This window comes from Anneissia japonica, unplaced genomic scaffold (genome assembly GCF_011630105.1).
Source record: "Anneissia japonica isolate Jap-2015-1 unplaced genomic scaffold, ASM1163010v1 scaffold287919_len575428_cov197, whole genome shotgun sequence".
NCBI classification, from domain to species: Eukaryota; Metazoa; Echinodermata; class Crinoidea; order Comatulida; family Comatulidae; genus Anneissia; species Anneissia japonica.
The window spans coordinates 554,210-567,389 of record NW_022718751.1 but is presented as its reverse complement, the minus strand read 5'-3'; the positions used below and the strand labels follow the sequence as shown (position 1 = coordinate 567,389).

Genomic DNA, 13,180 nt, shown 5'->3' with positions numbered 1-13,180 from the left:
CATTTCGTCTTAGAAACGGTCTTTTAAAGCATATTTGTAAACATCACCAACATATGTCTGAGCATATGATTGGCCCGTTTTTTGAAATTTCTCACCTTCATATGAAAATGTTACAATGTCCCAACGCTGTAAAAAGTGCGGTCGGGCATAGAATAATTTAGAAATTAGTAGTAATTTCATCGAACTTAAGTCACAGTTACGTTTGATTTCGTTTAATTATTTTTGTACATATTTATTTATTCCAATAATCGTTAATATTTAATCGATTTAGACTTAATTTTTAGATATATAGGCCTATACAGTTATGTAAAACAGTTCTTTATTCCCTCATTGTCATTCGACACATTCGACAACTACCATCGCGTTACTTTTATCACACCGAAGTCATTTGCAAAATTTTATTATGAAACATTTGTTTAATATACAATAATATATGCGTGTGAATATACTTTAGGATATTTTTACACAAATTATATATTTTTTTGTACTTCTTTATATGAAGTCATTTTAACAACGACATTCAAACTAGATCGTGGTCGTTCTAAACTCTAACACGTCAACAAACCGTTCGTAAAACTAATGTTCTGGAAAATAACTGGCAATATACGGTAATGGCACAATAAAATATAAAAAGTTCATGGTTAGGTAAAATATTAATCTCAGTGGCGAATTTAGGAATTCGAAATAAAGGGGCCAGGGAGGTACTTTTACAGAATATGAAAGATTCAGACCACAACCTCCAACTATGTACAAAACATTATAGCTATGCCACCAGAGAGCCAGAAATGCCACATTCAGTCATAAATGTAATTATTTTCCACATTTAAACATTCCAACAGTTTAAGGGTTCTGGCTAGCTTGGCCTCTGAATTTTAGGCCTGATTTTATTCTTGTTATGTATACAAGTATATAGAGAAAACACTGGCTGAGTGACCAGGTTCTAAAAAGCTTACATCCAGTAGAAAAAGTTTCCATTTAAAAATGTTTTTTTTTTCTATAAATAGGTCTAGGCGTGCAGTTAATGTATTTATTTAAACAGAAATAATTATTATCAAAATTAGTAGTTCCGCAATCAAAAAGCGTATAATAGGAATACGTAGTATTAGTGCATACAATAAAGTGGAACGGTGGGTAGAGCGGCTCAGCAGGACTTTATACAGGCAAGTGCATCTTTGATAGTAGGGAGCTTTCGATTGCACGACGAAGGTAGGACGTAGAACGTAATGACGTCACTAAAAGGTCACCTGCGCATGCGAGAACGTTACGGTCACCTCGTCGAGTTGATTCTGGAACGCAATTTGGGCAAATCTACGTATGCAGAGAACGTAGGACCCAGGTAGGACGGTCACGCATGAATGATTCCGTTCTAGCGTCGCGTCGTCGCACAAATCGAAAGCTCCCTAAATGACCATGGCTGCAGAAGGAGACATGTGAGGTCGACCAGTATTTTATATTATTGATAATTAGAGCATGCAAGGTGTACCTTCATAGTTAGAGTTAGAAACATAGGCCTATATTTGGAATGTCTCTTTCATGCACAGCTATACTGATCATATCACTATAGCAACTGATGACTGCTACAATAGTTGGTTATAAAAAACTAAAATTAAATGACGGCGATTGACTTATAAAGCAATTAGTAGAGCATGCATCGTGCACTAAATGGAAAATTATTATACTTAGGTTAGATTTAATGTCTTCAAAAATTTCCTTCGGGCATTGCAGGCCCTCAGGAAATTTGTTCAAGCATCAAATCTAACCTTCGTATAATCATTTTCCTAATAGTGCGCTATACTATGCGGAGCTCTACTAATTGCTTATTAGTTTATCACCCTCGCGCGCATGCCTTATGGTACTGGGAAAAATTTTTTTTCTTTAATTTTTTGTCCTTATATAGTTATATAGTAAATATTGTTTGTATTATCTCAATCATGTTTTACTTAGATATCAATGCACCAGCAAGCAACCCAAGGGTAACATTTAGCTTTAGCAAAATAAAAAAGCCTCCTTCTCTAATCACGTTCCAGCATAGATAGGGCGATGAAGTAATGTTTTTTATAGGGCCTAATTTATATAACAAAAATCTTGATAAAATAGTCTAAAAAATAAGCAGAAATTATACTAGAGGAAAAAAGAAGATAATAAACGAAATACTGATTAACCATTACTGTACGTTATCAAAGGTCGTATTCGACTGGTCGTTCTTCGTTAAATCACGCCCACCTGCGCAGTGGTGAAATCCTACTTAACGAAGACGACCAGTCGAATAGAAAACTGTTAAATACTCGACAAATAAAAATGGCTGCATAGTTACCGCAATACAAGCTGCGTAATCAAGGTTTTTCGTAAACAAACAATTTTATTCAGTTTTTGAATTCTGTTAGAATACAATAATTTTTTTTGACTTCATGTGGGTAAATATTATAATTTTTATTTTCTGAAATTTAATCTAAATTATATTAACGCAAATTTGTTGCTAAATAGGACCAATCGGTCATGTTTGTTTTGGTCACGTGGATCACTTAACGCTGATTAACTCACTCTGGTTAAAGTTAATTTTTGTTGTCAACGTAGTCTATTTTACGAACCAGTCGAATGAAAATAATACTCAACGAAAATTTGTAGTCAACGAAATTAACTAGTTGAATACGCCCAATATTAACAGTTTGTGTAGAGAGCTTAGGAATTTAGACTTAATACCCCATTTTAACAGCATGAACACTACCGGAACAAATCATATAAGAATTACGTAAATAATCAGAATATAAGATTATTATCAACGTTACGTTTAACCTAATCGTCCGAATTAGGCATGGTTTTATAATCATCCATTTTTCAATTTTTGCATAAAGCGCCTTATTAATTATTAATTTAATGTGACAGTGAGTTTTATTTGAACCGCAAGATAGGTCTACCAGAAACAGTGGAGTATCAGGAATTTACAATATAGGGGACCAAGAAGGGACTTTCACAAATGGAGGGTTCTATAAAAACACATACCATTCCAGTCCCACCATGATTATGGTTGAGGTAGGAAAGTTTTATCATTATGGCACCTATGATGGCCGGAGACAAGGGCACTACACAAATGAGTGTCATTATTACGTAACGCAGCATTCATGTTGCGCAATATAAAGGATGGCTCATTTTATACCTCCATGGCTCAAAGTTGGAAAGGAAAGGTGTTTCGGTGATAAGGTTAATGAGATACTAGTTATTTGTGAATTATGCATTTGAGAGCTGACTGAATGCAAAGTGCCGATTGATAGGAAATAAGATATCGGGTATTGAAAGATGATTTTTTTTTTGTTTTGGTGCAAAATATTAATACAGAATAAGAAGCAATCAAACCAAAATTTACAAAACACTGAATCAACCATGATAAACATAATTACGAATTAAACACATTATTATAAAATTCATTATAATATTCTTTATATTTCTTTTTAAATAATTGAATTTTGTAATCTCGTGTTAAAAGTAGGAAATAAGGTTTATCTTTATCTTTGTGTGTATTAAGGGTTCCATATTTGAATGACTGTAATTGATAGTAATAATTATCTATCGCAGTAATGACATTGAAACGATTATTGGTTCAGTTTAAATGTACAATACATAATACTTGTTGGACACATGCAGTGGACCAAGTACATCCATGAAGAAAATCTTCTAGAAACAGTTTTTCTTGGACGCTAGAAGATCGACTCCAAGACATGCATGATATCAGATGGAGGCACACCTGGGTATAAGCATACTATGGTATAGGCCTAAGTAAGTAAGTACACGTCTTGTTTTAGGCTTGTGTGACTAGCATTTGGAGTGAGAGGCTTTCTATTGGAAATCTTGTAATTGTGTGTGTTTGTCTAGCCATGTTAGCTGTATTTTGGTAAGTTAGAGCAAGGAGAATAGGATTGGCAAGAGTCCGACTGCCCTGATTTTGTGTGCACGCAAATGGAACGTTAAAACCAGACTTTGCAGGCGTCAACGTTCCTATGCACGATACATGACTTTATCAGAAAATATAAGGTTGGGTCAAATTTGTGTGGTGGTTTAACGAGGAGTGAGTTTTTATGGTCCAAAATAGTGATTTTTGACCACATTGTTTATGTTATTTGATAGGCAAATTAAGTTAGTAGAATCATAAAAAAAATGTCATTTTGTAGGCCTATGTAGGTATACAGTATTTCATTTTACAGTAGTTTGAAACGATATCGGGGTGGGGGGTGCTGGCATGGCCTGCTAGACAACAATATATTAAACCACCCTAGCAGGCGTCAACGTGCCTATGCAGAATAATAGTGAAGTTATATGAATGAATTTAATACACGAAATATTTTAATTTGAAAACATATTTAGGCTGTTTGCTGTGTTATGCTGCGGTAGCGAAAATGTTGGCCTACAGGCCTAATTAATACATCAACTGTGATACTTTTAAAACTATGAGTTTTCAACTTTCGCAGGGACGTATACAGGGAGGCGCTGCTTCCCTCCTCCTCCTCCTCCTCCCCCACCCCCACCCCTTTGTACACAGTTTACAAATTGCTTCCTTAAATCACTCAGAACTCTTTAATAGTGATCAACAAAACTTAAACTTATGAAGTAAACAGTTTGGGTCAAATGCCTGTGTAAAAAATATATATATAAGGCAAAAATAAAATTACAGTAATATAGCAATATTTGGTTTTATTTCAAAATTATTATTTACTAAATGCAGTATCAATAAACACAATACTTTTTTATGTTAGTACTGTTTGCACTAGTATGTTAATGACACCTTGATATATTCTACAACGGCAATGTGGGCCAGGATGACAAGATTGAGTGCAATGGGAATAAAGTGATGAATGGCTAGTTAGTAAACTAATCCCAAGGGTACCACTAGGCATGTCACTGTCAGCAAAATGAAATGTCGGAAAACTTTTTCTGAAGATGTCTACACACACACACACACACACACACACACACACACACACACACACACACACACGCAAAAAAGTGAATACAATAGTTCCTATTGCATTACATGCATGGGAGCTTTGCATTACATGCAAAGGAAGGTTTTGTTTACTATACAGAAACTTAGTGTGCAATTAGTTTTGCCAAGGAGGTATTAAGTTATTTAATACCTCCTTGATTTTGCTAAGTAGGTCTATTTTATCCCTGTATAGGGCCTGGTAGCTGAATCAGAAAAATGTTGTTCAAAAACCGAGATACTTGATTAAAGATATCGCATTTATACTATTGCAGTTAACATATAATTTTCATTTTAAACTATTTTTACACATTTTCTTAGAATCAAATAAAATTGACTCAATTGATTTTGCAATTCTTTACTTATTAGTCTCTATTTTAGCAGCATCATCTTTAGTAATACTGGTGCACCACAGGGTACAGTGTTAGCTCCCTTCCACTTTTCAGTATATACTGCCGATTACAGAACAACTGATCAAACAAATTGTCTCGCAATAAAATTTGCTGATGACACTGCCATTATTGGGTTGATAAAGGGAGATGATGATTCTGGATATATGCAGGAAATAAACAGATTTGTTGAATATTTTATTGTAAATTTCTTAAAATTAAATGCTTCGAAAACAAAAGAGATGGTGATAGACTTTCGTGTTAAAAAAAGAGTTGAGGCTAGGGAAATAGCAATCAAGCACTCAAGGGTGGAGAGGGTTTCTAGCTACAAGTATCTGGGGTTGTTTTTGATAACTGTCTGTCATGGGGGGAAAATATTGATCATATCATAAAGAAACTCAACTCACGTATTTATTGTTTACGTAAACTGTATTCATTCAATGTCTGTAGTCAAATCTTGCATATGTTTTATTTATCAGTAATTGGTTCTGTTTGGGGGGATTGCTTATGGGCTTGGGGTGGGAATGTAAATAAACTTGATAGGGATAGGATAGATAGACTGGTGAGGAGGGCAGGGAGGATGATTGGGTGTGAGCTGCCCGTGGTGGACTCAGTCTACCGCGAACGGTTGTGCAAGAATTTCTGTTCGATATAGACTGATGTAAGTCACCCCCTTCATTAAGATATTGCCAACTGTTACATTGAACTTAGCGGTATTAGGTACTTCAATAGTAAACATCAGAGGGTTTTTAGTTTGGGTGGCCAGTATTGATTAATAACAAGTTAATTCGAATATATCATAACTATTATTATTATTATTATTATTATTATTATTATTATTATTATTATTATTATTATTATTATTATTAGTTTTATTATTACTAATATTATTATTATTATCACTGTTAGTAAATACTGTGGTTTTGAAATTTCCCCGTAGTGGGATGAATAAAGTATCCTTGTATCCTTGTAACAGCAACTCACATCCAACGGCTGATGATTCCATGTCGGTTACATGAGAAATAGAAGGGGACATCCAATGAATCCATGGTACTCTCAGCATTTTATTTCCATCATAAGGGATTGGTTCCCTTTAACATCTTGAGAAGACGATCAGCCGTGGAGGTAAGACTACATTTATACATTTGTGAAACTAATAGCTTTTTAAATGTTGAAATTAGATAAAAAGTAAAACAGGAATCTATATATGCAGATAAATTAAACACTATTTACAGGTCCTAGTAATATACTTTAAAAGAGTTTGTAAAAATGTTGGTCTAATATAACCGTCTGATAACCGTTCGCATCCATAAAATCGATGGCGTGGTCAAATGTACAACAAATTGTTTGTTTGTTTGTTTTTTACTAGATTTTGGTCTGGAAATACACAGGTGAACAGTCTATACATGACACTATTTTCCACTCTCTTTAAAAGGGTTTTACCTATAGAAGTATGGTTAAAACTGGGAAGGGGAGGAGGACAATTGATATATGTGTTCGAACCTTTGCTGTGTATTTCGCTTGTGTTATTGGACAAGGCTACGTTTATTTCTCTCCACTCAGGCGTATAAATGGGTAGGTCTACCCGGTACACTACTGGGGAGGAAAAAGGCGAAGTGGAAAGGAACTGGCCACCATACAAAACAATGCCGAAGCTTTCGATGGGCTAACAGCTCATTGCCCTACGTTCAGTAATGGATACGGGACTACCTTTATCTTTATACATAGTATAAATGCTGAAAGTAAGCCGACTGGTAGTTTCACGTGCACATACACATTCGCTATGTCAATGTAAAAGCATTGCAGACACACAGTAATGACAAGCAAAGAGAGAATTTTATATATTTATGTATTTTCAGATCCAGAAAATATAGAATTCACAACTTTAGCCTTTAGATTACTAATCCAATAATTGATTAAATATGCCTAAATAGGCCTAATCATCTAATCTGCTTAGAATTGTTACAAAAAACAAGAACAAAAAAAAAAACAAACAACAAAAAAAACAACAAAAAAAAACCAACAAAAAACACACGAAAGCGATAATCTTTATGAAACTGTGTGATTACATAACACGTCATCATGTTTAGCAGACGACGAAGTGATGAGAATGAGACACTTTCGGCGTCAACATGAAACGTTAACACGCATATGTTATGCTGTTTTTGTTTTTTTTCATTGTAAATAAAAATATGTCGAATACGTAAATTAGTACATTATCTTTGTACTGATGTAAATTGTATTGATTAATCTACAATTCAATATTATACCAGTATGACAATCAACACATTTATCAGTCCATGGACCTTTCTAGTAAGCCCCGCCCTTGGATATTGTTGCTAGGATCCCAAAAGACAACAGTGTGAAAATATACGCAAACACGTGCGTTTTTGGGACATGCGTGTTTGTGAGACAGTGCGTATCCTTGGCCCTGTTCTGATTGGTCAGTTGATAAGTTTGATTGGCACTCCGGAAAGGTCCATTATTAAATATTTATAACTAAAAGGCAAAGATTGAAATAATAATTAATAATATGTAACACTAATAAATGTTATTGATTATAGTAGTGATAATAATAATATAATTAATAAATGGTGTGTTTTTATCAATCAATAATACCAAGCATCATTAGTTTATGCTTCCACAGATCCACTTATTTATGAAAACAATACCAACTGAAAAATTATTTTAAAAACATAAATTCGTCTACATTTTAGTACCTTTTGACATTTGTATTTTAAGAAATAGGCCTATTTGTAATCGATTAAAAAGTATCTACAGGCAATTGTTAGGCCTACTTATTTGTAATGGCATTTTTTAATTTATAAATTACAATGACTTTAAATAGAAGATATAATTTGATTCATGTATGAAATGTAATAATTTAGAACCAGATCACCAATATAACTGTATATTCTGTTATTCTTCATGTTTCTTGTATGATGCGCTACAAGACCAATCATTATTATTATTAAATTAGTAAATGTAGGCCTAAGGTTCCCACCATGTGTCCTAGAGCAAATCATTATTCTCAAGCTCCGAAAAACAATATCCACAGGTTTTGCTGCACCATTTCTCGGCATATAAACGATGGGACTTAATTTTGCAGATGTAGCGTTTGCTTGGGCACTCCGAATCTATGTCAAAACAGGAATCTTGAACTGTAAAAAGAAAGTACAAAAGACATCACAAGCTATTAATTTACAGTGCAGTGTATACGCGCATTCTATTGTGTACAAAATTAATTAAACAATAACTAATTTTTAAGAAAATTTGTTTTACTCTCATCGGGATTTGAACCCAAGACCCTCGGTTACCCGTCCGATTGCTCTGCAATGGACGTACCTTTTCGCTAAGCCCGCCTCTTGGATTATAGGTAGTTTTCTTAACATTTAACAGTACATGTCACGCATCGCGATAGCTCCGCCCCTTTTGTAAACAAACGTTTTTTTCAGGATTTTTTTAGTTTTCGCCGCATGGCGTTAACCTTAACTTTAACGTTAGTACCATCATGCAGCGCGATAACTCGCCCCTTTTGTAAACAAATCGAAATACGCATGCGCAAACCCGTAACTAATGTACGTCGAGCACGTAAAATCATGAAATTAACGTACTCGTCCGCAAGGCAAGATGAATAAATTATGACGTCATCCGTTAACGCTAGGGTTAACGGCGTGCGGCGAAAACTGCCTATGTAACTTATGCGCATGCGTATTTCGATTTGTTTACAAAAGGGGCGGGGCTATCGCGTCACGTATAAAAACATGCGCAAACACGTGCGTTTTTATAGAACACGCGTGTATTCCTGGCATTGTTCTGAGTGGTCAGTTGTTAAGTTTGATTGACACTACGGATAGGTTCCTTACGGTCTGAGGACAAGTTGGAATAAGCCTATAGCAAAGATCTTATAAACACAAGATAGTGTTGCGCTATTTTGTGTTTATAAAATCTTTGGCCTATAGGTCTATTCTCTTGAATATTCTATTTAGAACACAATTTCCATAAGGAAATATGCAATGAATCACAAAACTATTTTTGTATAAAGGTGATATAAGCTGTTTTTTTTGTTTTCTTTTTTGTTTTAGTTTAATAAAACGTATATTGCCAATATCTAAATTTGAACCAAAATCCCTCGCTCCCAGTGTACTGTGTTGGATTCCTCCTAAACGTATTCAATGTATATTGCTTGGAACGATCTATTCATGGGGACACACACCAGGTCCAAAAGCTGGAGGATGATAATCTAGCGAGTCTTCCTCCGAGGCGGGTAATAATAAGAAGCAAGTTATCGGTCCGGGTGCTCTGTATAAAACACGATCTGAACATGGAGGATAGTTTAGAATTATAACATTACAAGCCCATGCGTAAAGAGCAGCTTGGATGACTAAAGATACAGTAGATCGTTTATATGTACAGTAGTTGTCTCACGGTTCAAATACATTGGGAGACAAACAAGGAACTAGTCCAAGCTTATACTCAATTTACACTAGGCAAACACATGCTAATCAACATTGATGTGCATTATCGTAGGGGTATAGGCCTACGGACGAAATGTTCGCAGGAGTAGGCCTAGGCCTACGAACGAAATGTTAGCAATGTAACGCTTGCTAAATTTTCCTTATATGCGTCCTGTGTTTGGCCAGAATTGAATCAAGGAATAATTTGTTTAAGTAAAACTAATTACTGGTATGCTTACCTCCTGTTGGTTCACAGAATCCACATGTTCTTTGGCATTTTTCATTTACGAATGATGCAACGTAAGACACGTCGCACATGTCTACGTAATGCGGACAATCTGGATCGATGTCTTCACACGGCGTCACTTTACCTATTTAATACAGTAATTAAAAAAAATGTTATATGTATTTTTTTACATATTAGTAGACTATAAAATCGATTAAATAAGCCTTTGAAACCCCTAAATTGTCGAAATTTTCGGGGGATTCGCCCCCAGGACCACTTTCGGAACTTTTAATCGAAGCTCGACCACGCCCACTTTGCTTTCGTCTGGGAAATCTGACATGCCGTCGGGGGAACCCCCCCCCCCCCCGGCGGGGACCTCGCCCCTCCCCAATTTTAAGGATGTGTTACGTTGCATATGGAGGATCACCATGTGTAGCATAACCACGTGCTCACGTCATAATTGCGCGTCTAACAAGGATACGTGAAGTGCACCACCGCCAATCACAAACAGAAAGCTCTGGGTGTTCACATGTCGATCATCAAAATCATAACGCAAATACGTCGTACTCCCAATTTTACGTAATGTATTGAATAACATAATATTAATTGTTAGACATTAATTAGGCCTACTATTTGCCAGGGGTGGCGCCAGGATTTGCCCGACGGATGGGAGGGGGGGGGGTAGGTGCGGTTCCCCCGACGAGATCTCAGATTTCCCCGACGAAAGCAAAGTGGGCGTGGTCGAGCTTCGGTTAAAAGGTACCGAAAGTGGTCCTGGGGGCGAAGCCCCCGAAAATTTCGACAATTTGGCTAGGGGTTTCAAAGGCTTATTTAATCGATTTTAGAGTCTACGAATATGTAAAAAAATACATATAATATTTTTTCTCCCCGACGAACTGTGCTTTTTCTCCCCGACGGGGTGGGGAGGGGCAGCTCTCCCCGACGGGGGCCCTGCTGGCGCCACCCCTGCTATTTGCATGATGCTCATTATAATGGATGAACATAGTTCATCATATTCATCAACATATCAAATTTAATTTTAAATGACATGTATTCAATGATGGTAAACAATATAATAATGGTCTCTTATACACATCTAGATGTGTATAAGAGACAGGGTTAACGGCGTGCGGCGAAAACTGCCTATGTAACTTATGCGCATGCGTATTTCGATTTGTTTACAAAAGGGGCGGGGCTATCGCGTCACGTATAAAAACATGCGCAAACACGTGCGTTTTTATAGAACACGCGTGTATTCCTGGCATTGTTCTGAGTGGTCAGTTGTTAAGTTTGATTGACACTACGGATAGGTTCCTTACGGTCTGAGGACAAGTTAGGGGTTTCAAAGGCTTATTTAATCGATTTTAGAGTCTACGAATATGTAAAAAAATACATATAATATTTTTTCTCCCCGACGAACTGTGCTTTTTCTCCCCGACGGCGTGGGTGGGGGGGGGGCAGCTCTCCCCGACGAGGGCCCTGCTGGCGCCACCCCTGCTATTTGCATGATGCTCATTATAATGGATGAACATAGTTCATCATATTCATCAACATATCAAATTCAAATTTAATTTCAAATGACATTTATTCGATGCTGGTAAACAATATAATAATGGTATACAATACAAAAAAAATAAAAAAGGGAAAGATAGGTAATATAAAGAGAAAATCATACCAATATTGGGATCATGATTAGAAGTAGAAATTGTCTCATCATGGCCCCATATAAAATAAAGAAAAGTGAAAGGAAAAGGAGAAAACTTATGAAAGAATTATTGGTGAAATTTAAAATTTTGTAATATACACAATGATTTTGTTCCTATTAGTCTACAGATTAATTTTTTGACTTGTTACCTCCTACTGGTATGAGTTATTTTTTGCTAAATATGCTAAAATACCAATCAGCAAACTTTGCACAGAGACAAGCTCAACCGGTATGCATGCACTATGATTTATACAGTTCAATGATACGACAAAATTAAAACATTGTCATTAGAGAAGTAAGAATAATTTCATAAGTGCACACAAAGTAAATGAATACTATTGAAATAAAAAATTTTTACTTGGTCCTTAAACTGCCAGACGAAATCACAAGACCAATAATATAGATTCAGCCAGACCATTCCAAAGCTTGGCAGAAGAAAACATAACTTTCATCTTTGGTACACATGCTGTTGAAATTTATTGGATGATCAAGTTGAGCACACGTAAGTTTTTTGAATGGCTTTTTAGAATTTTGAGCTTAACATGTACATGGCATATATTCTTTTTTTTATTTCTGTTACCTATTTTTCATTTTAAAAATAAAAAATTAAGGTCTATTCAACAATAAATTTGGAATTGGAGGTAAATTATTGCACAACTAATCGATAATCGACATAATTATTTAAAAACAAAAAGCACACATAGGCCTAATGTGTAAATTATAAATTTACAAAAAATTCAATATGAAACAATCCATGCTTGTGATACAAATTGCATTGATATCTCTTAATTCTAAACATGGAGGGATTAGTCTAAACTAATTCCTCCATGTTCTAAATAAGAATTGTAAAGAAGGGTGCATGACTTACCTTCGGAAGGACCTTCGGATGGATCTTCAGAGGGACCTTCGGAGGGAACAGCTACCGTGTGCTAAATAATCATAATAAAAAATCATTAAAACGAACATATGATTCGTTAAACTTGACCAGAAAACAAATACTGTATACATTAACTCTATGAACACTTTATTAGCGAATAATGTATAAAATTGCATAGTACAAGACCTGTCTCTTATACACATCTTTCACAGAATCCACATGTTCTTTGGCATTTTTCATTTACGAATGATGCAACGTAAGACACGTCGCACATGTCTACGTAATGCGGACAATCTGGATCGATGTCTTCACACGGCGTCACTTTACCTATTTAATACAGTAATTAAAAAAAATGTTATATGTATTTTTTTACATATTAGTAGACTATAAAATCGATTAAATAAGCCTTTGAAACCCCTAAATTGTCGAAATTTTCGGGGGATTCGCCCCCAGGACCACTTTCGGAACTTTTAATCGAAGCTCGACCACGCCCACTTTGCTTTCGTCTGGGAAATCTGACATGCCGTCGGGGGAACCCCCCCCCCCCCCCAACG

General features: G+C 35.7%; 1 protein-coding gene across 1 annotated transcript in view; it reads right to left on the bottom strand.

Annotated features, from left to right (window-relative positions):
* Nucleotides 1–7,196: 7,196 nt before the first annotated feature.
* Nucleotides 7,197–13,180, bottom strand: part of LOC117110620 — a 9,560-nt gene continuing 3,576 nt past the window's right edge. Inside the window, exons 3-6 of the mRNA XM_033253385.1 lie at nucleotides 12,826–12,953; nucleotides 12,618–12,678; nucleotides 10,058–10,189; nucleotides 7,197–8,522 (exon numbers count right to left, since the gene is read on the bottom strand). Of these exons, the coding sequence (XP_033109276.1) occupies nucleotides 8,374–8,522; nucleotides 10,058–10,189; nucleotides 12,618–12,678; nucleotides 12,826–12,953 (470 nt within the window). The 3' untranslated portion in view covers nucleotides 7,197–8,373. The remainder of the gene's footprint in view (nucleotides 8,523–10,057; nucleotides 10,190–12,617; nucleotides 12,679–12,825; nucleotides 12,954–13,180) is intronic.